General features: G+C 51.4%; 2 protein-coding genes across 2 annotated transcripts in view; one reads left to right on the top strand and one right to left on the bottom strand.

The window, feature by feature from the left end:
- TNN (tenascin N) overlaps positions 1-7,613 on the top strand; it is a gene marked incomplete at its 3' end in the record, with an annotated part of 39,738 nt that extends 32,125 nt beyond the window's left edge. The window contains 9 exon segments of the mRNA XM_082286966.1: positions 2,252-2,364; positions 2,879-2,953; positions 2,955-3,003; positions 4,087-4,295; positions 5,159-5,255; positions 5,930-6,106; positions 6,751-6,828; positions 6,831-6,904; positions 7,467-7,613. Of these exon segments, the coding sequence (XP_082143092.1) occupies positions 2,252-2,364; positions 2,879-2,953; positions 2,955-3,003; positions 4,087-4,295; positions 5,159-5,255; positions 5,930-6,106; positions 6,751-6,828; positions 6,831-6,904; positions 7,467-7,613 (1,019 nt within the window).
- Positions 7,614-11,964: 4,351 nt separating this feature from the next.
- On the bottom strand, positions 11,965-20,345 carry KIAA0040. The gene is made up of 2 exons (XM_082287189.1): positions 20,269-20,345; positions 11,965-14,607 (listed from the first exon to the last, which is right to left on the bottom strand). The coding sequence occupies exon 2, from the start codon at positions 14,493-14,495 to the stop codon at positions 14,163-14,165; it is 333 nt and encodes a 110-aa protein (XP_082143315.1). The 5' UTR covers positions 14,496-14,607; positions 20,269-20,345; the 3' UTR covers positions 11,965-14,162.
- Positions 20,346-27,369: the final 7,024 nt, after the last annotated feature.

Genomic DNA, 27,369 nt, shown 5'->3' with positions numbered 1-27,369 from the left:
TAAGGGCAATGCTGTGAGACCACAGCGTCTGAGGCTGCCCTTCCCATCGCTTGCTTCTTGGGATGGATTTGGTACCTCTTAGCTCCCTCTCCTGTCCAGCTGGAGATACACATGTAGTGAACTTGGCTGAGGAGGTTTCTGGTTGTTTCACTTGAAGCAGTTGTTTAGTGCTCTCCCAAATGAAGCACAAGTTCATTAGATAATGGACTAGTGCTTAACTCGTGAGCCTCGTGTAAGGTGGCCTTTGGTTGTGGTGAGCAGACAGCGTTTTAAACAACATGGGCTGTGAACTACAGTGCTACTGCCCCTGCTCTTATATATTTGGTGGTTTGATTTCTTCTTCTTCGCCTTCTTATCTGCTTTAAGCAGTAGCACTGTGCATGAGGAGTGCAGCATTTCCTGGGAGGAGCCAGCCTGCTCAACTCTTCTCATTTATCTAAGACAGACAAAGCACAGCCTTGTGTTTTTCTGTGGCCTTTTCACAACTGCATTATAATTGTTGTTATGCTTATCCTCATAGCATTCTTCAGGGCCTGGGAAGTTTTGTAGCTTGGTTTATACAGAAAAGACAGACAACAACATGTCCATAGTCCTTCAGGGAGATTTGTGGCAGAGCAGGGAACTGAAATAAATTATTCATTTATGGTTTGATGGAGACTTAGGTGTACTTCAGGGCTGAAGCACTCTTCCTTGGAGGCCAGCACTGCCCACCAAGGACGTCCTCTGTAAAACTTGGAAAGCCAGTAAAACCTTACTCATCAAACAGTTTCCTTAAGATGTTCCCAAAATACATAGAATATAGCAAGCACAGGATGAAGTTTACAGAGAAGCTGCTTCCAGTGTTGCTACTTTCAACACAGATTTAAAAACTGGATTTATCCTGAGGGAAGCACTACACCTTCCTTGTTGGCACTTTGTAAGACACTTCTTGACAACTGCTGTGATCTGGCACTGCATTAAAGTAATTCTGTTCTTCTCCTCATGCTGACCTTGGGCAGTCTGACTGCTCAGGAAAAGTCTGGCCAAGCCTCTGCTGCCAGTGAAGGAGCTGGTGTCCCATCTCCAGCACAGACTGAACTCTCAAGCTCTGGGTTTCTTTGTATTCCTGCATTTACTAAAGAAGACTGGAGCATGACAGCAACAAAGCCTGTGAAGTAATTCTTCTCTGCAGTGGGGGAACAAAGGTAGGGGCTCTCAGCAGGCCACATTAGAACTGTGCTCTGGGACTGAGGCATAGAGCCTAAACCTGTCTATCCATGAGGGCTCCTCAGAGATGAGCCTGATGGAGACTCCTCAGGCAGACATGCAATGAGCTCCTGAACACTGCACACTTGAGCCAATTGTCAGACTCACAGAACATCCCAAACCAGATCTGTAAAGGGCTTGCAGTGTTTGGTCTAGGCTTCCACTGCTTGCTAGCTGTGAAGGCCGCTGGCTGGCTTTCAGGCAACTGCAGTTCAGCCCAAGACCTGCACTGCAGTTTGTGTCTTTGGTTTATGCAGTGGTGTAGCAGGACTTCCCCTCTGCCACAGAAGAGCTTATCTGTTCTATCAGCCAGTGCCATAGCTCAGGGCGTCTTCCCCCCTCACAGGAATCTGCCCATTGGTGAGATTACCCAAGCCAGACATCTGTCCTGTAGTGAGTTATCTCTGGGTCAGAGAGGTGAATTCCCAGCTGACAATAAATATCCTGCCTTAAGAGCAGATTGAATGGAGATAAGCCTTGAAATATGACTGACACACACTTCACTTTACAAACTATAAAAGCTACGCAGAACTTTGACAAAGAAGTCGTCTTCTGTTTTCCCTGGAAATGTGTGGGGACCTCTCCTCAAGGTTTGGAATGCTGGCCCTGAGGTACTCTTCTGGCAGTTGGGTAAAAGGAATATGTGTACCCTATCATCAATTGGTGGTAAACTACATTGACTCCTAACCTGTACTATTTCTTTGCTAGCTATAATATAGGTACTTTTGTGTTGTGCACTGTTTTATGTAAATCTGCTAGTAGTTCTAATGTGTAGTAAGTAACTCTGTTTAAGGCCTTTTGTCTGTTAATCTTCTGTCTATTCAATAAATAACTCATTTTACAATAGACCTGATTTGAAGTTTTAAAGAACTTGTGAGCCAGGGTGGTTTAGGTGTGGGTCACCTGAATTTAAGCTGCTGCCAAAAAATCTGAAGCTGAGGCAGGGCTTGTCTAATGCTTTTACTAGATCCATAACAGATGGGACTTGACTTTTCTTTATGAATAGAGATTGATCCTCCCAAGAACCTCTATGTATCAGGTGTGACTCATCCTACTCCTGCTGCACCACAGGTTGATCACTATTCTCTGACCTACCAGGGTGAAGATGGGACAAGCAAGGTACAGTGAATTCCTCAGGCCCGTAGACCCCACTGAAATTACCCTTGTGATTATGGGCTCTGACAGTTGGTCCTTGTGGGTATGTGGACCACAGAAATACAATTTTGAGTGGGAATCTATGCTGTGACCCAGGGAAGGAGAGCTCAAGGAAGGCAGTGTGCTGCTGTCATGAGTAGAAGCTGTGGAGGGACTTTGTGACAGTAGAGTCCTCTTCCCAACAGATCTTCAGGAGCAGAAAACATGGTCACCTCTTCACTTGTTCTAAGTTGTTATTACCTGGAAGGGCAGCACTCACCAGGGACAGGGTGTCCTCAGTGTCCTAGGAGTGTTTCTTGAGACCTTACCCCCAGTCTTCCTTCTGAGGAGATGGACTTCACATTTCAAGGATACAGGGTGAATTTGCCTCTCTGAACCTTACAAGAAAAGCCTGTAAATGCATCTGGGGTTTGAGGCACAGTGGTCCAGAAAAGCTAAATGCTCTTCTGAGCTGGGTTCAGCTTTTGTCACTTGGCAGAAAGTATATCTGGGTCCCAGCAAACAACTGTTAGTGCTGGAAGGGCTGGCACAAGGAGTGAGGTACACTGTCTCCCTACAAGGGAGATCACCAGAGCAGAAAGACAGAGCATAGCTTCTCAACAGGTAGGAACTGGCCTTGGATTGTTGCATTTTTCCCCTGTGCTCTGCAGCTGTTGCTCATCACAGTAGAGATCAAAGACAGAGTTTGTGTCCTACAGATGCACAGGGAAACTGTGATCATAAGCCAGTCATTTAGCAAATCAGTGGTGCTGCTCCTGGCTGGGTGTCCGTGCTAAGCCACACCACCTGGAGGCTTGGGAACACAGTGTGACAGTGTGAGTGGAGATTGCCCACGCTGGTCACCTGTGCTGGCAAGCCTTGCTAGCCAAGTGCAGGACAAAACCTGCTCATGAGCTGCCAGTGGGCAGGAGAGAGGATGATAATGCAGGAGATCTTTCTGCACATCCTAGTAATGGCAGGGCACAGCAGTGTAAATGATCTTAGGGCCTTGGGTAGCTGCCCAGGTTGTTCAGAGGTCAGGAAACACACACCAGACTGGCAGCAAATCAAACATTTCATGCCAGCATGCTGTGGGAGCCTCTCGTACTGTGCCAATGCCCACAGGGGTTGCCAATTGTGGATTAATTGTGAAATGCAGAGAAACTAAAGTCCCTTTTTTCTGCCACTCCCACCTTTACAAACAAGGTCTCCTCTTCCTGCTCTTACTGCAAGCCAAGGCTGGCTCTTTTTTTAAGGGCAGGCAGTGGCAGGACAAGGGGCAATGGTTTTAAGCTGACAGAGGGCAGGCTTAGATTTGAGATCAGGAAGAAATTCCTTACTCAGAGGGTGGTGAGGCATTGGCACAGGTTGCCCACAGAGACTGTGGCTCCCCCATCACTCGAAGTGTTCAAGGCCAGGCTGGATGGGGCCCTGAGCAGCCTGATGTAGTGAGTGGCATCCCTGCCATGGCAGGGAGTTGGAACCAGATGAGCTTTAAGGTCCCTTCCAACCCAAACCATTCTAGGATTCTGTGGTTGAATCTCTTGTAGCCTTGGGGGACCCTATCTGTGTGCCAGCTCCCAGGCAGTGGGGAAGGCCAAGAGCTGCTACCTGCAGATGCAGCTGGGCCCTGTATGAGTGCACAGCAGGGGCTGCTGCTTTCTCTGCTTCTCTTCCAGTACCCATTGTCCATAGGACCTTCCTAAGGTGAAGTGCCTCCTCCTGCTTTGCTGATGGACAGTTTTCCCTGCTCTGCTCACACAATGAGCTTCCTCTACCAGTATCCCATGGACTGCAGCCAGGTGCAGCAGAATAGAAGTGCCTCCAGCAGCATGTACAGCATTTACCTGAACAGGGATGGCAGCAGGCCACTGCAGGTGTGCTGTGACATGAGCACTGACGGAGGCAGGGGGACAGTGAGTGAGCTCCTCTTCCTGCTTTTTGATGAATCTAATCACGTGGACTTGACACAGATGTTAGTTGAGGTTCCTTTTGCTCTGCTGCACTCCTGTGTTTCAGCTCCTTGCTGAATGGAGTAGCATGTTTTAGGGAGGGTAATGGATGGTGATGTACCCAGAGTCCAGGGTTAGGTGTATGTTAATGCGTTTCAGCTGATGCCTCTTAGTGTTTTCATTGCTAGTGCTGTGAGCATGCACCTCAGCTCTGGCCACACAGGAAGTGTTGAGTGACTCAAAGGAGTCTGAAGGCAGAAGCGTGGATGCTTTGAGGTGGGGAGTATGTGTGAATGTGGAGGAGTGAGTCTGAGGTTCTCTGATAGCAATCTCCCTCAACAACCAGAGAAAAATAACTACCTTTTTATACCTTTCAGGGATAGGTGATTTTCTCCAGTGAAATAAATAGTCATGTGTTACTGCCAAGCCCCTCTGATCTTGGTGAAGTTTAGAAACTCAAAGGCCTCATGGATCTTGTCTCTAAGCTTGTTTGTCTAAGTGTTTAGATCATGCTCAGATTTGTGGGAAACAAACTGCAAGATCTGTACAACTACGTATTTGCCCCAGTGCTTGTGTGCAGCCAGAAAATGGGAATGGATTCCTGTGTGTACCACGCTCAGGTGAAGTTTACTATCATAAAATTTGCACTCAATGATCTCGGAGGTCTTTTCCAACCTTAATGATTCTATGATCAGGTAGGGCTGTCTGTTCCTGAGCGCTTCACCTTTTTGTCTGCATTTTTGCCGTGATGAGCATTTCTCCTGCCCATCCTCCTGGTCTCTCCTCATCCTCTCAGGAGCGCTCACTCTGCAATCCTTGCTTTGCAGGTGTTTCAGAGGTGGAGCACTGGCAAGGTGGATTTCTACCAAGGCTGGAAAAATTACATGGAAGGTTTTGGAGATCCCACTGGGGAATTTTGGCTTGGTACAGTACATGGGTGTGACTAGTGAAGGGCTAAAGATTGGCTTTGTAAAAGCACTTAAATGCTGAAGTATCCAATCCCCTGAGTGTGCAGTCTTGAGTTGTCAGCTTGTGTGTCTTCCCTAGTAATGCCAGTGAAGCACTGAGGGATCTCTAAAGGCCCACTAAGTATTTCCACTGACATCTTTGGGCTTCGGAGCAGTCCCAGGCAAGCCAAACTCTGGGCTCTGTTTATTTCAGACTTGTGTGTTCCCGTGGGAGGGGAGATAAGTTTTATTTGTGAAAATGCAAAGACCAGGAGACTACACAAAACTTGGTGTACTCAGTCATTTTTTGTCTGTCTTGTTCTGCTAGTGAGCAGTGTGTGAATCAGAGAATCCAGCATTAAATAGGGCAAAGTTTTTGGAGTAAGAGCCTTTAAATGTTCTGGGAAAAATAATGTTGCAGTACAGCCAGACTTGTGTTAGTTAAGGTTGTTTGTTTTTTCTCATATTTCTGTCTCTTGCAAGAAACTGAGATAAGACAGCATAAACTTGGCAAATTGTCCTGAAGCCTCAAGCAGGGAAGGAGGAGACAGGAAATAGATGATTTAACCAAAATGGCCATGGGGTGAGAGTCTAAGACTGCAAAGGTGAACAGGCTTCCCCCTTTAAAAAGTAATTGTTTTTTATTTCTAGGTCTTGACAAGCTGCACAACCTCAGGAGCAGCAGCTCCATCTGCTGCAAGCTCTGTGTGCATTTGTGGACAGCCAGCCAATCTGTCTGTGCTCTCTGTGACTTCTTCCAGGTTGCCTCAAGCAGGGACAGATACAGGCCATCAGTGGGGAATTACAGAGGCAATGCTGGTGAGGAGGGCCTTGTCCTGGTGCTGTCTCTGCACAGGGAAGCAAATGCTGGGACCTGGGTGTTTGTTTTGCCAGCAGAGTGGGAGCTCCTTAGGTCAGGTTGGATCAGATGTGGTTCTCTTTGAGGAGAAAAGTCTTCCTAGGGAGACTGAGGAGAGTGCACCCATGGGCCTGTCTCATGCTGAAGACAGGAGAAAGAGTTGCTTGTTCATGGGGAAGAGGGGGCTCTGTGACCCACGGAAGTGCCAGCTGAAAAGGCAAGCTGGAAAGTTTCCATGAGGTAATCTGTGCTGATAGGGCAGCAACTTCCCAGCTGAGAGTGCAAAAAAAGTGTCTTTTATTCAGATGGCAGTTTGCTCAACAGCAGTGCTGGTTTCTGCCACTGGTACATCCTTACTACTGCTGTTGTGTCCATTTATCCTTTAATACCCTCTTGCCGTAGGGTTTAGATCTTCAGCTGGGAGGATCCAGCCCTTGGACATGCCCTCTAATAGCAGTGCTTTGGAGATTCGTGTCCAGACCTATGCTGTGCTGTGCCTTTTCCCCTGCCAGGCCTGCTGTGTCCCACGTGAAGGGTGGAGAAGCCCTCAGGCTGAGCAGCTGCAGTAACTTACTGCTGTCCGTGTCTTTGATCCCTTCCTGTAGGGATGCAGTGACCTACCCCAATGGCTGCAAGTTCACAGCATGGCCCAGGGACGATGATGTGGCTCTCAGCAGCCGTGCCCTGACACACCGAGTGCATGGTGCTGCAGGAGCTGCCATCTGGCCAACCTCAGCGGGGAGCACGAGGAGAGCAAGCACAGTGAGGTGAGCAGCAGAGCTGGGGTGCTGATGATCCCTTCATAGCCTGGAGAAAACACATGGAGGGAGTGTCTTCCCTTGGAGCAGGAGGGATTGCCCTCTGACTCATTTCATTAGAAAGCAAAATGATGTCTAAGAAAACTTACAGCTCTTACTCTCTCCTCCCTGGATCCAGGGGACCTGAGCTCATGGCTCCCTGCTTCTTGTGGGCAGAGATACTTGAGGTGGAGCTGTCTTGATCTCTGAGGGGAGCACCTAAAGGAACACTCACTGGGAGCCACACTGGGGTGCTTGCTCACTGTCTGATGTAGCCTTTCCCTTGGTTTTCAGTGCACACCTTGGGGTACATCTCACTGTACAGGCTTTATCTGGGATTGAAGATGGCTCAGTCTTGTTGTTTTCCAAGCTGGATAGAGGTTTGATCTGTATGAAGAGTGTCTGAAATCCTGATTATAATTGAAGTCTCTGTTTATTGGAGGGTTAAATGGTATTTGAGGCAGGCAGTTGTAGGCTCCTAGCACCTGGTCTGGGCACTTTTAGTAAGAGAAATTCCTTGGTCTTTTCCCAGGATGTGAACTGGGAGCCATGGAAAGGACATGAATTCTCCATCCCTTTCACAGAGATGAAGATCTGTCCTCAGTCTTCCAGGAAGAAGCCAGTCCTGGGGAGGAAGAAGAGGTCTTTATCATGGGAGAGGAAGAAGATCAGGGCTTAAATAGAACTCTCTGCAGAACAATACCCAAAGATAATGATTCACTATTTCTTCATAAACTTTGATTCAGACAGCTTGCTCCAGTACAAAGGAGACAATAGCTGACAACGTGCACCCAGGGACATCTGGATCTGCAGCCCAACCTGCTACCAGCCTTTGGAGCTCCTGATGGGTGATGTTCCAGAGACTAGGAGGCGCTTGTAGGGGCATCCTGCCTGTAGATACTCTGGTTGGCTAAGCATGACAAGGACCTGCTTGATCCAATACATGCAACTTCTATGAACTTCATGTAAAACAAGCCTTAACACATGCTGTTCTTTCTGAAACCTGTGCTGCAGACTCCTCTTAATTCTGTCTTTCTCTGGTGCTATCCACTTCAGACTTCCAAAAATAAATTCAAACCTACTAACAAATAATAGCCCCCTCACTTACATCAGAGGGAACCTTTTTGAGACTGTTGCCTCTCCCTGTTTTGGTCTGCAGTTCTCCTCATTATTTGGGCACATTCCCTATTCTTCCTGCAGAACTGGGTTTGGGGAAATGCTGCCAGTCTGCTGGCAAGGCTCATTAACCCGTGTGAGTTCTGTAGACCAGGCTCCTCAGACTCCAATACCACATCTCTGCAGGTTAAAATCTTGCTGTTTTGCTTGTGTCATGTTTCCCAGCCCAGAGAAGAACTGAAGGAGATGTGCAGTAAATTGATGTTCACACTGCAGGGTGAGGCCCAGAACGGGGTGAGTGTAAGGCCCGCTCTCCTCCAGGCTCTGCTCAGCATCCCAAACCTGCCTCTCTGTACTGCTTGCTTACAAACAACTAACAAAATGCTCTATGTGACTGTTCCATCTGCTGCCTTATGTTTTTTCCTCAGCAGTGTGGCAGGTAGTGATGCTGAAATGATAACACTTGTCATCCACCTCTAAAATGAGCATCTGTTGGACTTAAACTGATCCTGCATGCTTTCCCTTGTGCTCCAGTGCATGGTTTCACACCTGACTGCTTTAATTTTTTCTTTTTACTCACAGCCATAAAGGTGAGGTTTATTTTCTTTCCCTGTGAGGATATTAAAATTCTGGGCCACCAGCTCCAGCTAGGGAAGAAGTATGAGCTCACCAAATGCCACTTGCTTAAAGGCTTCCTTGTCTGAACACAATGGGACATGGTTGTCCCATGTCTTAATGGCCTTCTCTATCCCAGTGCTGAGCAGAGTAATGCATTTTACAGAATCCTTCCCAGACTTTGGAGAAAGTAATAAAATCGCAAATAAAGGAGGTCTTAAAGTATTTCTGTCTTCTTTGCTTTGGGTGGTAGAATTACTTTCCTTCCTGTTTAAGCATTTTGCACAAAGTGGAAGCATTACCCAGGCCTGCAGTGGGACTGTGCAGATTAGGTCTTTGGGGTCTGCTCCAAAACGGGGATGGGAGTTGTGCTCTCTTTGTGCCTTAACTCCGTGAAGCACCTCATTGATCTGTGCTTGCTAGGACCTGGCTGAGCAGAGCAAGCCAGAGAGTTGTCTCTCAAAGGTGAGGACTAAATTCTTCATCATACTTTCAGGGCTGTGCCTCTCAGGCAGGTGGGCTAAGACTTGTCTGAGCTGTGTTAGGATACCCAAGCCCTGGTTTGGGGGAAGGAGGAGACTAATGGTGAGAGGAGGAGAAAGGAAAATGGCACTTGAAGTGTTTTGTAGGCTCTGTTCTAAGAGCATGAGAGAAGGATGTGGGAAAGCGATGAGGGCTCTTTACTGTGAAGTGCTTTCTCCCTGTTGCCCACTTGTCTGTAGGCAAGGACAGATTTCACTTTGTTGTTCAACTAAAGGGCACAGTGAAGTCATGAGGAAGGTGACTGAGAGAGAGAGGAGGACTAGTCTCACACACAGCCACTCTAAAAGCGTATGCTCTCTAAAACACAGCAGCTATGATTGGTCCCTGTGACGTTTCCCTGTGCAGCAGCAATATATAATCCCATCCTAAAGCTGAATCCCCCCTGGGAACAGGGAATATTCTCTTAAGCGGTACAAGCTTTGGTTTTGAGCTAAAAGCAAATGAGGCACTTTATTTGCAGTGTCTGAAGAGGGTTTATCTGTCACTCTTGATGCACCTCTCTCTCACCAGGAAGGGCAAAGTGACAGCTGCTGGAAAACCATTGCAGAAAGTCAGTATTCCCGAAGAGCCACAGGATGGCATTGTCTCTTCATGCAAGAGACACTTCCCAGCTGGCCTCTGGGGAAGGACCTTTTTGGGGTTAACCAGAGTCTGTGCTGCAGCCTGGGAGGCTGGGACTGCTCAGATGATGCCGTTTGTTTGCCTTGAGGAACTGGCTGTTCTGGTTTTGAGGCTCAGGATAGTTGGGATAGTCCCATAAAAATGTCATATCCCTTTACTACCCTTGTTTTGCTGTAATATGTGGCCCTGTAACAGTGATGCTGGAGGGCCAGTAGAGTTTCAAAACCTCTGCCTTGCTCTGAGATCACTGAAAAGTTTATATACCGATTTGCTGCACACCCAGGGGCAGAATTTGAATCCCAGAAGGACCCTCACTGCTGAGGCATCACTGTGTTGGTGAGGACTGTCCTGTGGCTGGGTCCTACCAGCCAGGACCCACCTGTTGTGATTTATCTGCTGTGTCTGGGAGCCCAGGGAAATGGTGCTGTACTTACCCAGGAGGAGGGAGAGGATGCCTCTTCCCAAAGAGACTGTGTTTCTGTATGGTGTGATTTGGAGAGAAGACTGAGGTGTCTTACTGCACTGGACACTTGCTTGGAAAGCAGTGCTGTTACTTTTGGTCACTGCCCTATGCTTTGTTGGCTGAATAAATAGTGGAATGGTCAGTGAAGATCCAATTCTTCCGTCATAGAGGGATTTAATGGGCATTTTTGCTTCCCTTCAATCTTTAGACTGCTCCAGGATGCTGAACTTCATCTCTGCATATTTCTAACCTAGGACCCTGGAACTATCCTTTCCCCTTGCAGCCCAGGCTACTCATGAACACCTTGCCCTGAATCCAGTGTCTGACACCTGGAGAGAAGCAAGGTGTGCACTGCTCCTTTCTTCTCCAGAAAGTGGGCTTCTGCCATTTCTAGCTGCTCATTGCTGCAGTCCTGTACACCTCTTCCACCAGTTTCTTCTGGAGCCTCAGCTCTGTGAGCAAGGGACAGCTTGGTGCCCCATCAGGCTGAGAAGCAGGTTTTTATTTTTTGCCCTCACGAAGGCAGAGCCTCCTGATGTAGGATTTGGAAAGGCTCTGCCCGGCAAGCTGCAGACACCAAGAAATACTTGTCTGATCAAAACCAACTGGAGTTAACTACTCCATGCTGCTGATCTAAGAAGAAACAAACCTGCAGCCCACCTCCCACAGCACAAACACATCTTTTCTTCTTCCCACTACTTCTTGCCCTTGGGTAGAGGAGCTTGGCTGTGCTCATTAACAAAGCAAGCCCATTAACTTGATTAAGTTAAGCTGTTTCTTTAAGAAAACATCTCTAAGCTGCACAGCTGGCTGCCGGCAGAGACTATACAGCCTCCGCCTGCTGAGCTCTCCCCTCTCTTATCTAGGGCCAGGTCACAGGTACAAGAAAGATTTCCCCAGGAAAATAAACACATGACTGAGAGATTGAGACAGTGTTTGTTTGCAGTTTAAGAGTCATTTATTTCTGGTTTAAAAAAAATTGCACAAAATTTGTTTTGTTGTCGTTCCCTGTTGCATGGACTTGTTCAGGAAAATTGAAGGCTGATACTGAAATGCAGTCGTGGGAGGCAGGGCTGAGGTGTCTGGAGAGCAGGCACCATGCAGTGGAGTTTCTGTACTGTGCATCTCTGCTCCCTTGGTAACATGGGTGCTGCAGGGTTGCTGCTGCCCAGCTGGTGGGCGACAGCTTCTCGTTCACCTCAGGCTGTTGCTGCTCTTTTGCTTTTTCCTCCAATTCAGTGCATGGTTTGGCTCAAAGAGCAGACACCAACCCCCATGCCCTAGGGAGTGTGGAGGCTCAGACCATCCACTGGTTGGATGAATCAGGGCAAGGTTGTATCCTGGTCCCTCCCTGCCCAACCCAGGGGTGGTTTGAATGATGATTTTGGGGAGCTCTTGAAATTCAGACCTAGCTGTGAACTCCCCAAAGCCTGGATCTGGAGATGTGTGTGATACAATGCTCACATTTTCCTGGCAGTTCTCTGGTTCTTGTAGGAATTGGTTGCTGTCACCTGCAGAGTTGCTTGCTGTGCTTTCTGGAGAAAAGCCTTCCTGCAAGAAGCCCTCCAGAGCCTGGCACCTCCACACCAGGTAGGCTGTACTCTGATGGTGCTTGCTGCCTCTGTGCCCCTGCTTGTTTGGCTGAGCCTCTGGCCACCCATCGTGTTTCCCTTTACTCTGATTTTTTTTTTTTTTTTTTTTATTCCTCCAGGCAGCACCACCCTGCCTCCAGGGCTGCTCATGCCTCTAGATCACAGCAGCAGCACCTGCATGGGCTGCTGTGGCAACCTGGTGAGTGTGGAGGCAGAAGGGCTGAGAAAAGGACTTGGATGGGGGAAGGAAGAAGGAATAATGCAAGTGCAGTGCTAGTTCTCCAGGATCCTGGCTAGACTGGGAGCTTGGGACAGAGATCAGAGCTATTTCTGCATTTCCCTAGCATGACATGTGGCAAATCCTAATTTTTACACCATTATATGTTGCTTCCTGTTTTGGAGAAGGGAGTCAGTAATTTCAGTGGTGACGAAGCAAACTGGAAAATAAGGCACATATGGGGTGAATTAAAGGGCTGTGTGAGGAGGAGCCCGGCCTCAGGGTTGTTCCCAGCACAGCCACACGCAGCCAAACCCCGTGACACGATGTGACCATCGCAGCCCTGCCTGCATCACACAGAACAGGCTGTGCTGGGACCGGGTGGCACAAGCAGCTGCTTCCAGCCCGTGGCTTTGTCCTCCAAGCCAGGGGAAGGTGGCATCACCCTTGCCTGGGCTGGAAGCAGCTGTGCCCGGCAGCTCCGTCCAGGCTTGCCCATGTGGGTTTGGCTGCTTGTTCCCCAGATGCCTGGCTCTGGCTGGCAGCTCTGGTCTGCTGCAGCAGCTTAAGAACTGGAAGAAAACGGAAGGAAGACATCCAGTGTACAGACAGGGTAAAAACCAGATGTGATGAGGCTTCTCATCACACATGTGCATCCCTCAATGGAAAAAGAGATGGGGGAGACAGAGCCTGCTGGGGCAGAGAGTGGGGAGCAGAGGAGACTCCCAGCTCAAGGGATATGGGGTGGGAACACAAGCCAGGGCAGGGCAGCAGGGAAAGAGAGCAGGGATGAGAGCTGTGTGGTCCTGTTAGCTGCTGTGCCCAGCTGAGCTGTCTTTCCAAGTACCATGAGGATGGATAGGGGTGCATAGTTCGGCTGTATGATGTATCCCTGTGTAAGGGATGACTGTGGACATGGAATTTACTTTGCTTCTACAGCACATTCAAAATCCCAGAGCTGGTCAGCCTGACAGCCATACAGAAACCTTCAGTGCAGCACACAGAGCTGGCATCAGCTGGGGCAGCACAAGCTCAAGGGTCTGTGTGTGTCTCACACATGGCACAAGGGCTGCAGGGAGAGGTGATGGCTGAGCGTGCCAGGAAACCATGTCTGCTGCTTCAATACCGCTTCAGTGTGCCTGGCCCCTCTCCAGAGGGGCCTTTGGTCCTGCTCTTCTTCAGTAGTCATTCAATAAATAACTCTAATGCCCGCAGCAAAGCTTTTACACAGCCTCAGGTTGTGTTTCTGCTCTTGCAGTAGCATGGTGGGCTCTTCAAAGGCAAGTTTGTATAAAACAGTCTTTCAAGGAAGGGGTTTTCTTAAGTGCTGGTGCAAAAGGGCTGGTTTGGCAGCCTCCTCTCTCCTTCCTGCCTCTAGCCTAGGTGGCAAGGCATCCTTCTGCTGTGCTGCCTTAGGATGGTGTCTGAGGTCACTAAGGTTGGGCTGAGGGCATCTAGCTTGCAAGTGACTTTGGTTTGGTGGCCTGGGAGATGGCACATCTTTGAGCTGTGGGGTAACTGTGCTTTCTTTGTGTCTCCCAAGCGAGTTGGGTTTGGACGGAGCCTAGACAACGAAGCTGTGCCATCTCCACGGCAGGGCAAGCAAGCGAGGCGTGTCTGTGCCTGCTTCACTCGCAGCTGTCTGTGTTGGGCAGGAGGAGTGTGCAGGTGGCTTGGTCTCTGGGTGCACCTTGTCCTGTGCACCCTTGTCTGGGTCACAGAGGGAGTGCAGAGGGAGAGCCTGTGTGCCAGCCCGGTGTGTGCGCTGTGCTCGTGGCAGGAGGTACGGAGGACCCGCTGGCAGGTCACCCCTGTGTGCTCACCTGTCCTTTGCAGGGGTCTCTGCCCCGGGACACGCTGTCATGGTGCGGGAGAAGAGGCTTGCACAACCTGTGCCCGACTGCCTTGTTTTCTGTTGGCCCTTCAAACACGCTGGGCTCAGCCTCTGTCGAAAGTCACCATAAAGTGGCAGCAGCTTTGGTATCTCCTGGCCCCTCCTGGTGCACAGGTGAAAGGAGTGATGGCATCTCAGAGGAGAGGACCTGAACGCCCTCTTGTCTGCTAGATGGGCAAGGAGGGTCTCTTGTCCAGCAAGAGCAGCTTGGGCTGAGCCGAGATCCACAGGTCCTCTTCATCCTGCTTCTTCTTCTTCTTTTTCTTCTTGTTCCTCTCAGCATGCAGCTGCCCATTGCTGCTGGGGCCACCTTTCCTCGTGCTTTCTCTCCTCTGTCTGCAGAAGCAGCAGTGGCAGCAGATGAAAACGAAGGCGATGAGGACAACAAAGGGCAGACCCAGCAGCACGGCCAGGCAGACGGTGTTGAAGATGCCTTCCTCATGCTTGGTACGGATGAGCTCCAAGATGGAATTAAAGAAAGAGCTGATCTTCTGCTGCATGTCGGCTCCTGAGCAGACTGCCTGTGCTGTTCCCTCTGCTTCAAAGGTACCTTGAGATATGCTCAGCTCCTGTAAGTAGCTGTTGGGCTCCACAAGAGTCCTTGGATGGTGCCTGCAGAGACAAGAAACCACATGGATCAGGTGCCTACTCCCTCAGCAGTTTTCTCCATGGAGCTGCCAGAACAGCTCAACCCTCAGCAGGGTGAGATGTCTCCTGCCTTGGGGGGGCCTGGAGCCATAGGGGATGGACTATGCTGCCTGCTATGTCCCTTTGGGTGTATTTAACTGAGAAACAGCCTCCTGTCTCCTGGGGTTTGTTCTTGATGGTGGAGATGGCTGAGGAGGGCTTTGGGCATCCCTACTTGCCTTGGAATTTAGCTAAGCACAAATCCTACCCCTTTGGATTTACACATCAGCTCTGGCTGAGCAGTCACAGCATGGAGCTCTCATTAGCCCTTTGTAGGGCTTGTTTCTTAGCAGAGGAAATACTGTCTGCAGCAGAAGCTTTCCTGTCTAGGAAGGGACTTGCCTGATCTAGGCCAGTGACCATTGTGGAGAACAGGACTGCTGTAGGAGCCAGGACTCCACATGGCACAGGTCTCTCCTTATTCCCAGTCCTGGGATGGGGTGTCTTTGGACAGACTTTCTCAAGGTCCATGGTCTGGGATGAGCAGCACAGAGGCAGGGTCTGTTCTTGCTGCCCCGGCACCCCGGGCACTGCCAGCAGGTTTGGTGTGGGGCTGTGGCTAAGCCACCTGTATTTTGGATGGGGACTATGGTCAGTGGGACTCACAGGCAGGGCTCAGCTGGCAGACCCCAGTGAGCAGCCCTGCACCCACAGCTGCTTCCCTGTACCCAGGGCTGGCCACAGAGGCGGCAGCAGAGGAGGGTAAGGGTTGGCTGGGGTGGAGGAGCTGCTGCTGCTGTGCCTCACCTGGGAATTGCTCCAAGGGTTTGGGTAGGGCTGAGAAGCATTTCTGTGGCTTGACGTAAGGTTTTCCTCTTCCCTCGGGGAGGGAGAGGTGCTGCTGAGTGCCAGGGCTCTCAGGGAAGCCTTCCTGCAGGAGCAGGGAGCTGCTGCCTCTGCTCACACCTTTCTTCCTCTCCTGTGGCCAGGCAAAGCATCTGAGTAGAGCAGGGGCCTTTGTGCTGTGAGTCTGCAGTTCTGTTTCAACACAGGGGTCACTGGATTAGAGGCTGTACAGATGAGGAGCTGGCAGGGGCAGGAGCAGGCTCCAGCACACTATTTGACCCTTGCTCAGCATTTTACGTCAGAATCTTTGCCAGCCTTTGGGATTCAAGCCCTGCAGCCTCTTGAGGGAATGCTTAAATCCCCATGTGCCCAAGAGGGGAAACTGAGGCACAGTAAAAGGAAAACTAACACTTTCATGTAACAAAAACTTGAGAGGTACAGCCTGAACACCAAAGGTGTCCTAGAGGGGTTGCTCCATTTGTCCCCTGTGATACCAACTCCTTACCTTTCCTTCTGGCAGCTCTCACAGAGCTCAGGGACCTTGAGGGAGGGACAGGAAGGGGACCCTGGCTGGTTTTGGCTGAATCCTTCTTGCCTACAGCAGTGCCCTCCCTTGCTTTGCATCTCATTTATTCCTTGTGTGGCACCTGCTAAGGGATGCTCTCTTGTACAGAGTGTTTTAGGATCCTCCAGCTAGCACCGCCGTGCTTCCTTCTGCCTCGCTGTGCCACTACAACCCACTCCTAACGGAAGACAAGCCACCAGCCTCGCCCAAAAAAGCAGCCACCAGTCCCACCCAGCTCTAACCACAGCTCTGGTGATGCTGCTGAGGCGGGAACTCCTGGGCAGCCCCCAAAAAGGAAGCTCCCACGGGAAGAACTGCCTTCCAAAATGCTGTTCTGGGACCTACAAAGCTGTACAGGGGCTTGTTTCACTGGCTGCTGGCTTTCAGACCTGACTGTCAGGACCTCAAGAGCTGAATGCCTCAGCACAGATGCCAAGCTCTCGATTTGGGATTCCACAAGTGCTCAGATTCTGTTGAAAATAAGGGGTTTATCTGTGCCCCTCAGAAACAGACTGACCACTGTGGATTTATTGTTTCAATTTGCACGAGTGCGCAGCTGAGCTGGCCCAAATTAGCTGGTGGTTTCTCTTTTGAACATGGATTTCTCTGGGTGCCTTTCTAAAAAATTCTCATTTGAGATTTACCAAATGAAATGCAGTGCCCTGGGAGGTGGTTTTAACTTTGGCTGAGAGAAGTTTATTATTATTGCTGGATTTTTGTCCAGTCTGCTGCATCAAAACTGGCTGCTCCTCACATTCCCTCATTCCACTACTCAACAGAGGACAGAAGTATCAGCAACATCCCCACCTGAGAAATCGCAGGCTACCACTCAGAGACTCAAATCCCATACACCCTCTTCCTACCCCCTGCCTGGAGCCAGCTGGGAGCATCCCAGATCTGCTTTTGCTCAGAGAGGAGATAAGTGAGAGCCACTTCTTAAAGCCTGCTCCCTGTCCTGACCCTCATCTTCACCTAGGTCTTCTTTTTGGGGCAGCTGTAGTAAAGGTTAAGCTGCAACATAAAAAAACAGAGCAGCTTTTCCTCAGCCTGAATCACCCATGTGATGCAGGTTTGCCATTTATCCATAAATATCCTGACAGCTCATTATCCAGGCAGGAATACAGGATGCCTTTGATACACTTGACTCCAAAAAAGAAGTGAAAACCCTAAACAACACCCAAACAACAACTGCCTTAATTTCAGACAAAACAGGATGTAGAGTTTTATTCCTGCACTGAACTGCTGTGTATTTACTGCCTCTAAACTTCTGGGTAGCGAAGGAGGGCTGGAACTTCCTTTTAAACTTGTAATTAATTGTTTGCAGAGGAAAACAGAACAGGGAGGGGAAAAAAACAAAAAAAGCAAAGTCCTTTGAAATGTTTCCACTTTAAACTGGAGCTGAATGCACTGCAGAGGCCCTGGCTGATTGCTACTGGGAAGTGCCCAGCTGGGGACATATGGCCACATGGGCAAGCCAGATGTGTATCCCTTGGAAGGGGAAGGTAGAGGTACCTGCTCCTACCCTGACCAAGCAGCACCCAAACCCCAGGGCCATCTTCCAGCATGGCCATGCAGCTGGTTTTCAAATGCCTTTTCTTTCTAGTGTGTGCATTGCTTTTTGTTTTGTAGATGAAAAGATGTCTGTGTGCTAAATAATGGGGTTCTTCAGTTTCCTATTAAAAAAATGGGAGGGGAGGGGAAAGTAGAAAAACTGATGTCTTTGGACATAATCCAAGGGCAGAGGGGTTACCCAAGGCCACCCACTGCCAGCTGAAAACTTGAGTGCGCCATGAGGAGCTGCATTCAGGAAAATCCATGCTGCTGCTCAGTTTGGTGTGCCATCTCCCCTTAGAGAAGGGACCAACACGGAGAGCTGCTCCCATGCTGTGGTCCAGGATGGGTGTGAACCGCTTGCCCACAGCACGTGGAGCTGCCATTGGGACACCAGCTGTTTTTTGGGTCAAGATATCAGACCAAAAAACAGGGCCAGGGAGGTACTGAGAGACAGGGCTGTGTCTCAGGGAGGGCTGTGGAGCACCCTCCTAAATAAGCTCTTTGTTTTTGGGCAGCCAGTGCTGGCAGAGCCAGGGGAACGCTGACATGGAAACTTGCCTGGGAACTCCTGTGGCCAGGGATGGATGGCTCCAGCTGATGGCAGCTCTGCACAGCGGGGCTTTATGCCACTTGTGTAAGTTTTAATCAACGTTGGGCGTCCAGCATGAAGTTCTTTAATCCACACTGGCCTCGAAGGAGCCGGTTTGCAAGGGTGGGGAGCATCTGCCACTCCTGTGGAGTTATGGAAGGCCGTGGGTGGAAAACAAGGTCCTTTTGAGGGACGCCTTGCAATGGCACCGCAAAGCGTTGGCATGCAGGGCTTGCCTGGCTGAGCTGGAGGGGTAAAGGCTGCCAGCCTGTGTGTGGGGAAACCAAAACAGAGGGGGTTGCCTTGGCAATGCTGGCTTGTCCACATCCTGTGTGCTGCAGAGCAACTGCAGGGACTGCGGATGGAGGTAGAGTTTGCAGAAAAGCTGCAGTTTACTGGAAACTGCTCTGCTGTGTCACCATGGCAGAGGGGAAAGACCTGGAGGTCATTTTGCTAGTGAAGTTCTTTAGGCCCAACCCTCAGCAGGCTCTTACATCTTCATGAAATTCCCTCCAACCTAACAAAGCTCAACCTGCTCCTCTCAGCTGAGATGCTGCCTGACTCAGGCAGGAGTGGGGCTGCTCTGAGGTGCTCCCTGCATCTACAGTGAGAGCAGCAGCAGCAGCTCTGGGGGCAGCTGAGCTGTGGGGTGTGCCCCAAATATTTCTGGATTATTTCAACACTCCTGTGCTCTGTGGCCAGCTGCAACTCAGGACTTGTGGAGGTGACATGAAATCAACTGACCTACAGCCACCCCCATTTCCTTAACGCAGATGAGACCACACTTCATGCAGTTGATGCTAAGGAGTGCAAAGCAGGAATCACATTATTAAACAACCACTTCCTTCTGTTACTGGCTTTATGTCAGCTTTATACCAACCTTCCATTGCAGTGACAGCTATGGGTCAGGCAGGAGAGGCTAATTTTTGTTACAGCCTGTGAGCTCCCTGATCCACCCAGCAGAGACACAGCTATGCTGTCACACGAGTGGCACCTATTTTCCCTGCTTGCACCTGCAGACTTAGAGGAAAACTGGATGAAACCTGACACCGAGGGTGAGCAGTTTCCGTAGCAGGGATTGCACGTTGCTGTTTCGGAAATGGTGACTAAGAAGAGTTTTGCCGCCGGTCTCCCAGAAGGTCTCGCAGCAGGCTACAGAGACCTTCCTCAAACGTAAAGGACAAACACCAAAAGCCACCACCCCGCAAACACGAGCAGCTGAAGCTTCATCTCACTCCCACCACCATCAAACCCTCCTGCCAGAAGCCACGCGTAAATGCGTTCATTCCCTGAAGGGAGCGATCTGGAGAACTACTGATATGGATGTTGGATAACAGGGTTAAAATGAAACTATTTTGCAAGCTGCTGCCTGGAGCCCACTCGTCATCACCGTCTGCACACGCGCGGCTGCCGTCGGCCCCGGGATCACGGAGACTCTGCCCCAAGGATCAGTTTTGAGTTTAGGCGAGAGCCGCTGTCATCCCTGAGTGCACTGGGAGCTCCTCGCAGCCATCCTGGGCTCCCTCAGCCTGCGGTGCGGGCAGTGCTGCCTCTCCGGGCGGGCAGCAGCCCCCACTCGTGGCCCTCCCTGGCGTCGATCACGCGTGGCTTTGGTTACAAGAGGCTCAGGGGGCTGCCAGAGAAGCTGTGGATGCCCCATCCCTCGAAGCGTTCAGCGTCAGGTTGGACGGGGCTCGGAACAACCTGATCTAGTGGAAGGTGTCCCTGCCATGGCTGGAACGAGGCGCTCTTTAAAGTCCCTTCCAGTCAAACCGTGCTGGGATTCTGCGGTGCTCGAAATGTGTGGGTGCAGCTCGGGTGCCCCGAACCCCCGGTGCCAGGCGCACTGCCCCAGACACACGGCCCCGGAGAGCTGCTTGCTCCTCATCGCTCTTTCCCCAGCGCACCGTCCTCACCCCCTCCCCCCCGGGCTGCGCGAAGCAGATGATGTGGCCTTTTAAAAAAAAAAAAAAAAAAAGATGAAAAGGCGAGAAAAGCCCTGGGTTTGAGTAACACAGCACCCAGGATAACGCCTATGGAAGCCCAGCCCCGCGATCCCCCTCCGGGGTACTCCCCCGGACCCCCGACCTACCTCTGCGCCGCGGCCCCGTCCCGGCAGCTGCTCCGGCGGAGGGGAAATGGGACGCCCCGTCCCGTCCCGTCCCGTCCCGCGGTGTCCCTCGGTGTCCCGCCCGCCTCCGCCCCCGGCCGGCCCCGCCGCCCGCCCGCCCCACCTGGGGCTCCCCCGCACCCTCCGACGGAGCCCCGGACTGCGGGGAGCACACGCTGTGCGGCGCGGGCCAGGCTGCGGAATTTGGGCTGGGAGAGAGGCGGGGACGGGACATAACCCAGCCCCGAACTTGCTGTGGGGAAGAGGGAGGGAACCGAGTGTTTCGCTCGCCGGGCTTTGGTGCAGCTCAGGTTTTCCCAGAAGCGTTTTTGGGAGACAGCAGGGTGGTGATGCCGCTGCTGTGGTGGGGAGGGCAGGGTAGAGCTCCAGCTTCACAAGAGCAGTGCCAGGAGTACCGCCCTGAACCCCCTCACCACTGCCGCCCTGCTCCCTCTCACCTCCACCCAGCACCCCATCACCACCACCCTGAGTGTGGTCACCCCGGCGCCGCCCTGACGCCCACCCCTCTGTCCCTGGAAAGGGGACACTGCAGCCAAGCAGGAGGTGATGGAGCGTCCCCAGGGAAGGGGGCACCCCAGGACCTACCCCTGGTCCATGCAGCATCCAGGGTGCTGTATGGATGCTATACAGCCATGGATAATGATGGCTGTTTCAGCCTGGGAAGACACTCCTGGCTGTGCAGGGCTTAGTGGTGTCCTCGGCATCGCTGGCTTAAGGGTTGGATTCCATGATCTCAGGGGGCTTTTTCAACTTAAGTGATTCTGTGATTCAATATTTTCAAGCTGTGATCCCAGTTCCACTGGGATTGCCACCCCCACCCTTCACTTGCTACTTTCTCTCCAGTGGATTTCTTTTTTAACACCATGTCAGGATATCCAGGAATCGCTGAATCCCAGCTGCTTTCCAGTCCAGGGCAGTGTTGCGATGCTGACAGCTGGGCAAGCTGCGACTAGAAAAATGTTCTGCTGGAATTTTTCTGGTTGGACTGAGTCCTTGTGGATTGCAAAATCCCCACATTTGCCCTCCTTGCCCTCCTTCATGCTCCAGAGACAGTGGCTTGGCTTTACTGCTTCAGCCTTGGTGCTGACTTGTCGAGCTGGGGTAGCCAGGGCTATCTGACCCTTCAAGGCTGCTGGGAAACAGCCTCATGTTCCCAGTGCTGTGACTTGGCAGCACCAGGAGCAATGCAGTGCTGGGAATAGGAGGAAAGAGGGATAGAGAGGAGGGTGGAGGGATGTAGGCAAGTTGGCTGCCAGCTTCTGCTGCCCTCCTGCTGCTTTCACCCTAGTGCTGCGGTCGGAGAGGTGAGACACCCTCAGAAACACACACTGTAGGCTACAGCTTGTGCTAAGTGCCTCCTCATAGCCTTGGGGAAGGTGTTACTCTCCTGTGGGAAACACAAATTTTTCCCTAAAGATTTGCTGCTTAACACCAGGAACTTTTCTCTTGGTTTTATGCTGCAGGATGAGGATCCCTGGGCTTTGCATCTTGTGGCTCACTGCTTCCCAGTTTCTCATATCCCAGTTCACCCTATTCTGACTCATTCCATCCCATCTCTCCATGGCCCAGCTCACCCCATCCTATTTCTCCCTTGTCCCCTGACCCTATCCCAGCCCCCTGCTTCCCAGCTTACCCCATTCCAGCTCTCCCCCCTCACTGAGCTGCAGCCATTCCCTGTTTTGTCAGGACAAATCCCCCTAGGAAAATGTCATTCCCAGGGTACACAGAAGCCACCTGGATGCTGACAGTCTCCCTGACCACTGTACAGCACCAGACACCACAATGCCACCTTTGAACTCCCTCTAATAGGATTGCCTAAAAATATTTATTATCAGAGCTCTCCAAGGGTGAACATGTCTGGAAGCGTTAGGCGTCAGGGTGCCTGTCCCTGGGCTTGGGAAAGTGAAAGCCCAGCCTGTCCCTGACACCTGGGGGGGTTTGCTTCATTCCCTGGGCAAACAGCCTCACTGGGGCTCCACACTTTTGTGTCACTGATTTAATTTGGCAGAGGCCTTGACGAGGGAGGAGCTGCTGGCCTTGCACCTTCCCCAGGTTTTCAGGGGCCCCCTTGAACACGGTGCCTTGGCAGCCTCTTGGCTTCAGGCAGGAGCACTGTGATGATGTGGCAGAGGTGGTGGGCACTGATGAAGCTGATGTCTTGGAATGCTGCTACCTGTGAAGGAGAGTCTTGATGCCATCGAGGGTGGTGATGCCATTAAACTGAGTTGGGAAGCATCAGATAGACTTCAAGAAGCTTAGAATTAATGCAAGAATATACAAATATAATCAGTCAGTCCACTATTCTCTCTCCCCAGCATCCTCTTCCTCGCAGCTGACCTGTAAAGGTCCCTTCCAACTCAGACTGTTCCATGATTCCATCGTGGTCCATAGGAGATGCTTTGAATGAATCCAAACAGCACGGCGATGCTTGACCCTGTGGATGTCTCCTGCAGCAAGGTGTGCCAAGGCTCCATGAAAAAAAGGTACATTTGCAGGAATTTTGAACCTGCCACCTCCTAGTTCTGTCTGGCATGCAGCATATCTGGGATCTAAGGAATCGTGCTTTGTTTCTGGGAAGCTTTAATGGGCGAGAGGAAGCCGTGACTCAGCCGCTGATGAATCACTGCAGCTCCAGATTGTCTCCCTGCTTGCTGGTGCCCCTCAAGCACAGGAACTGGGTGAGCCAATGCCAGCCAAGCTCTTGTCACCTCATGGGATGTCAGTCTGAGCCCAGGCCCAGGACCAGCTGGAAATCAAATCCCACCTCCAGCTCCTGTTTTCCATCCACCCTTCCCAAAATCCTTATTTCCATGCTAAGCCTTTCCCATGCCGAAAAGTGCCCCGATAACTTCCATTTCCTCCTAAGTCCCCCTCAACCCTTAATTTGATTTTGAAAACAGTACTCATTTTACACTGAAGATAGGAAGACCCTCTTGCTTCTCCCTTGTTTCATTGGATTCAGCCAATTTTGCTACCAGTTTGCCCTGTTGCACAGCTGTGAGCTTCACTCCTTGATAACACCCAGCTGATACCCAGGGTCGGTTTATTTGGGGTTTTCTGGGCACGGTGGGATGGGAGGAGTGGTAGAGTGATTGCAGACACGATCGCACCTTTCTTCCCCAGCTGCTTCCTCTGCTCTCTGGTGGTGATTTCTATTTGCAGACGCTAGTCTGGCTTAAAGTAAGCAATGGAAAACTCGGCTCCCAGAGAAACATTCCTCTCATTTTTCCCCCATGCTTGTGCCTTTTCCCCTCCCTCTCCCCCTCCCACAAAAAAAAAAAGCCTGCAGTTTAAACACCAAAAATAACGCATGCCCTGGTCGTGGGCTGGATAAAAATAGCAGCTCTTGATATTTAGCAGCAGCAATGGGTTTTCTGGCTTTGGAGGAAAATGAGGAGCAGGGATGGGATGGGATAGGATAGTGACAGTGACTCTTGATGCACGAGTGGAGGACAAACACAAAGCTGGTGTTTTGGGGGAAGCTGCTTCATCCCCTCCTCTCCCTCATTTGGTACCAGCTGGGCTCTGTCCCCTCCGGGAAGGGGGGAGCACTGAGGGTAGGTTGGGCTCAGGTGTCCCAGTCCCACCTGGGTCCCACCTCGGGCTGTTTTGGCACTGCCCTTAAGTCTTGGGGCTAAGTCCCATGTAGGCAGTGATGGGGGCAAATGCTGCTCTTAGGGAAGATGCCCTAAAGCTGGTGAGTTTTTGGGGGGTGCCTCTTGCCCACCCATCACTTGGGAGGCTTTGCAGCTGGGCTTGCCAAGGTGGGTCAGGATTTGCAGGATCATCCCTCCCTGGTGCTTAGACGAGAAGAATGCTGGGGTAGGGCGTGAGGTGGGGTCCTCGGATGCCTCCTCAAATACTGCTTGACGTGAGACTGCTTGTGTTGAGAAAGCTGCGGTATGAGGGACCTGTGGGCAGGTGAGGAGGAGGAGGGTGGTATGTGTCTGCTCAGGGCACATTTCAGTGTTTGGGTTGTTTAGAGCTGATTGTTTTGTGTGTGTGAGCCTTCAGGAACTCCTTCCTGAGGAAATCCTACAGGCAGCCCTGGTGGCAGGCAAGGGGGAGAGGGAGACACACCGGGAGGTGGGGAAAGAGCCAGGGCTGGGCGCGTCCCGGCAGCATGACGTGGTGCCTTCCTTTCTAGGAGCACGCAGGGATCAGGGATATGTGAAAGCCAGGGAGGGAAAACCTGTTGGTGAATGGGGGTGCTCCTTCCCCCAGCCTGGAAATGGGGTCAGTGGCAGCATGCAAGGGCTGGATTTGTGGAAGGTGTGAACCAGAGGCAGAGGAGCAAGTGACACTTGGGCACGGTCTGGTGCCTCCCAAGGACCAGCATATGCCCCCAGTCGTAGGAAGCGGTGGCTTGTGCCTCCTGCAGCCACCCGCAGGGGTTTCCCATGCCGGATGGGTGTCGGATCTGATCTGCCAAGGTTGATTTTTAGGTGAAAAACCGGTTGTGCCGGCCATCCCCTCTGTCACAGTGCTTCCTCTGGCTCAGCCCCACGATTCCGAGGAGCAATCAGCAGCCATCCCTCAGCGCTGCCTTCCCCCAGAGCCCAGCTGAGGTGGGCAGGGAGAGCCAATCCTGCTTTTTAATGCTAGGCAGATGTCAAATTAGTAGTAGTATTTAGATTATTTTTATTATTTGTTTCCCTCCATAAGCCAGTCCCATGGGGGAAGCTGCTCCCGGAGATCTGTGGTGAGCTGATGTCCCTTGGCTCAGGATCACATGAGGATTTTGGCTGGTGGTATTGGAGGCGCTGGAATGTTCTGTGCTGCCCTTGGGGCTTAGCTCCTGCCTGGCGGGGGGGGGGGGGGGTGGGACTATCTGACCTTTGTTCTTCACAGTTCAAAGTCTTCCTGCTCCTCATCTTGTTTGCTACCAGGGGTCCGTGGGGAGAATGCAGCTGGGTGTCAGGGCTTGGGCAGGGCAGCTTGTCGGGAGCTCACCCACTCCTCAGGAGGGAACCGAGAGAGAAATGCAAATTGTGGTGGGTGAAAGAGGGGAAAAACAACCATGACCTGTATCCTTGGGGTGCTTTGCCTCTTTCTGCCCCTCTGCAAGGGAGAGCAGGTTGCCGTATTTTGAGGGGCAGAGGCAGCCTTAAGTTGTGACTGGGGAACCAATACAAGGGGTGAACAGGCAGATACCATCTGGTTTTTGGCCTGACTCGAGTGCAGCAAGGGGACATTGCACCAGGAGCAGGGACAGACCCTGTCCCCAGGAGTGAGGGAACAGTGCTGCCCCGATGCTCCTCCAGCCCCATCCCCTCTGCTGCTCCTCTCCCGAGTGCCTGTTTCCAGCGCCTTCTGAAATTCTTAGAGGGAGGATTTCCTACCTCATCCCACTCCTTCTCCTGCTTTTAGGGAGGGTTTTTCTCATAACCATTTGCAGAGTTGCTTCCTTAACTCCCTCTTTTGTTGTGACATCGAGGAGTGCAGGGGACAGCACGGGGACAAAGGCCTGTTGTGGTGAACAGAGGCGGTTTGTGTTCCCACCACATCCTGGTGTGCTCTGCTCTGCTGCTCAGCAGCCACGCCAGCCCTGGTCCCTGTGGAGGAGCAGTGCCGGGGAGATACCCTGGGTGAGAGCAAGAGGATTAGCCATGCTGCTGGGAGAAGCCTGCTACAGGACTGCTGCACACTTTGATGTTCCTACTGACAGCAGAGAGCAGCCCAAAAATATTGGGAAGGGAGAGAAGTGCTGCTGTAAGGACAAGGGAGGGATGGGTTCACACTGACAAGGGCAAGGTTAGATGGGATATTGGAAGAAATCCTCCCCTGTGAGCATTGTGTGGCCCTGGCACAGGGTGCCCAGAGAAGCTGTGGCTGCCCCATCCCTGGAAGTGTCCAAGGCCAGATTGGACAGGGCATGGAGCAACCTGGGATAGTGGAAGCTGTCCTTGCCCATGGCAGGGGGGTTGGAACTAGATGATCTTTCAAGGTCCTTCCCAACCCATTCTAGGATTGATTCTGTGCTTATTGAAACAAGTTGCAAGCAGAAAAATTGCTGGCTATGGTGCAGGGAAGGGGGATAAGCCTTGGAGGCTGCTTTTCACAGCACTCCTCATCCCAGAGAGAGTGGACAAATCAATAAAATTTTAAATCCCTGCATTTAGATTTGAAATTTAGAAGAGATAATCTCTAAATTGTTTTACATTCTACATAACTAAGCATTAGAGCCCACAGGCCCAGGAGTTAAAAATATAAAAATGGGAATGAGAGTTTTAAAAGGGATGATGGACACGTTGCCATCTTATGAGGGGAAATGAAAATCTGAGAATGTTGAAGATGGTGCTATCAAAATCACATCTCATAAGGCATAAAGCAGCTGTGAATTTATGGCACAAGGCTGCCCCTTCATCAACCTGCTCCAGCCTTGCTCTTGGAGGCTTTGCACCTCCTCCTGCCACGCTCTGTGCTCCTGGGCCAGCATTTTCCTCATGGATTTTTTGGGCTGGGGTTGCAGGATGTGTTGTTGGGAATGTGTTGCTTGAGCTCTGTGTTTGGGATGGGTGCCCAAGGTCCTTGCTGAGGACCTTTGTGCACCCTCCTGATGTTTGCTGTTGGAACAAAGTTCCTGAGCATCACTCATGCAAAAAGGGGACTTTGGTAAGAGGGTTGTGATGAAATATCACTGTATAAAGTGCAGATGGGGGGGATGTGGTGGCTGGAAGTGCCTGAAGAGGAGTGTGCTGTGCCTGGGGAAGGTATGCTTCTTGGAGAGGCTGGAAATAGGAGATCCACCACATGCAGGACTGTGTCTAGATTATAGAGGTGGCTGTGAGCTGTGCAAGGGCAGAGGGGGCCAGAGCGATGAGAGTGGTGGGCACATGTGATGGGGCAGGAGCTCCCTAGGGTGTAGCGTGATGAGGCAAAACCCTTCCCTGGCTTAAATCAAAACTTGTAGCATTTAGAAAAGGGCTTTTGCCAGCCCTCACTCCCTTCTCATCCCATCTGACACGTGGAGCTGGGCCTTGACTCTGATGTTGGGAGGCGGGTTACGATCCAGAGGGATGCTGCAGCTCCCCATGTACCTGCCTTCTCTAGGTGCCGACC

The sequence above is a fragment of the Coloeus monedula genome (assembly GCF_965178545.1).
Source record: "Coloeus monedula genome assembly, chromosome: 9".
NCBI classification, from domain to species: Eukaryota; Metazoa; Chordata; class Aves; order Passeriformes; family Corvidae; genus Coloeus; species Coloeus monedula.
Note: the sequence above shows the minus strand (reverse complement) of the source record. Positions and strands in the feature narration are given on the sequence as shown.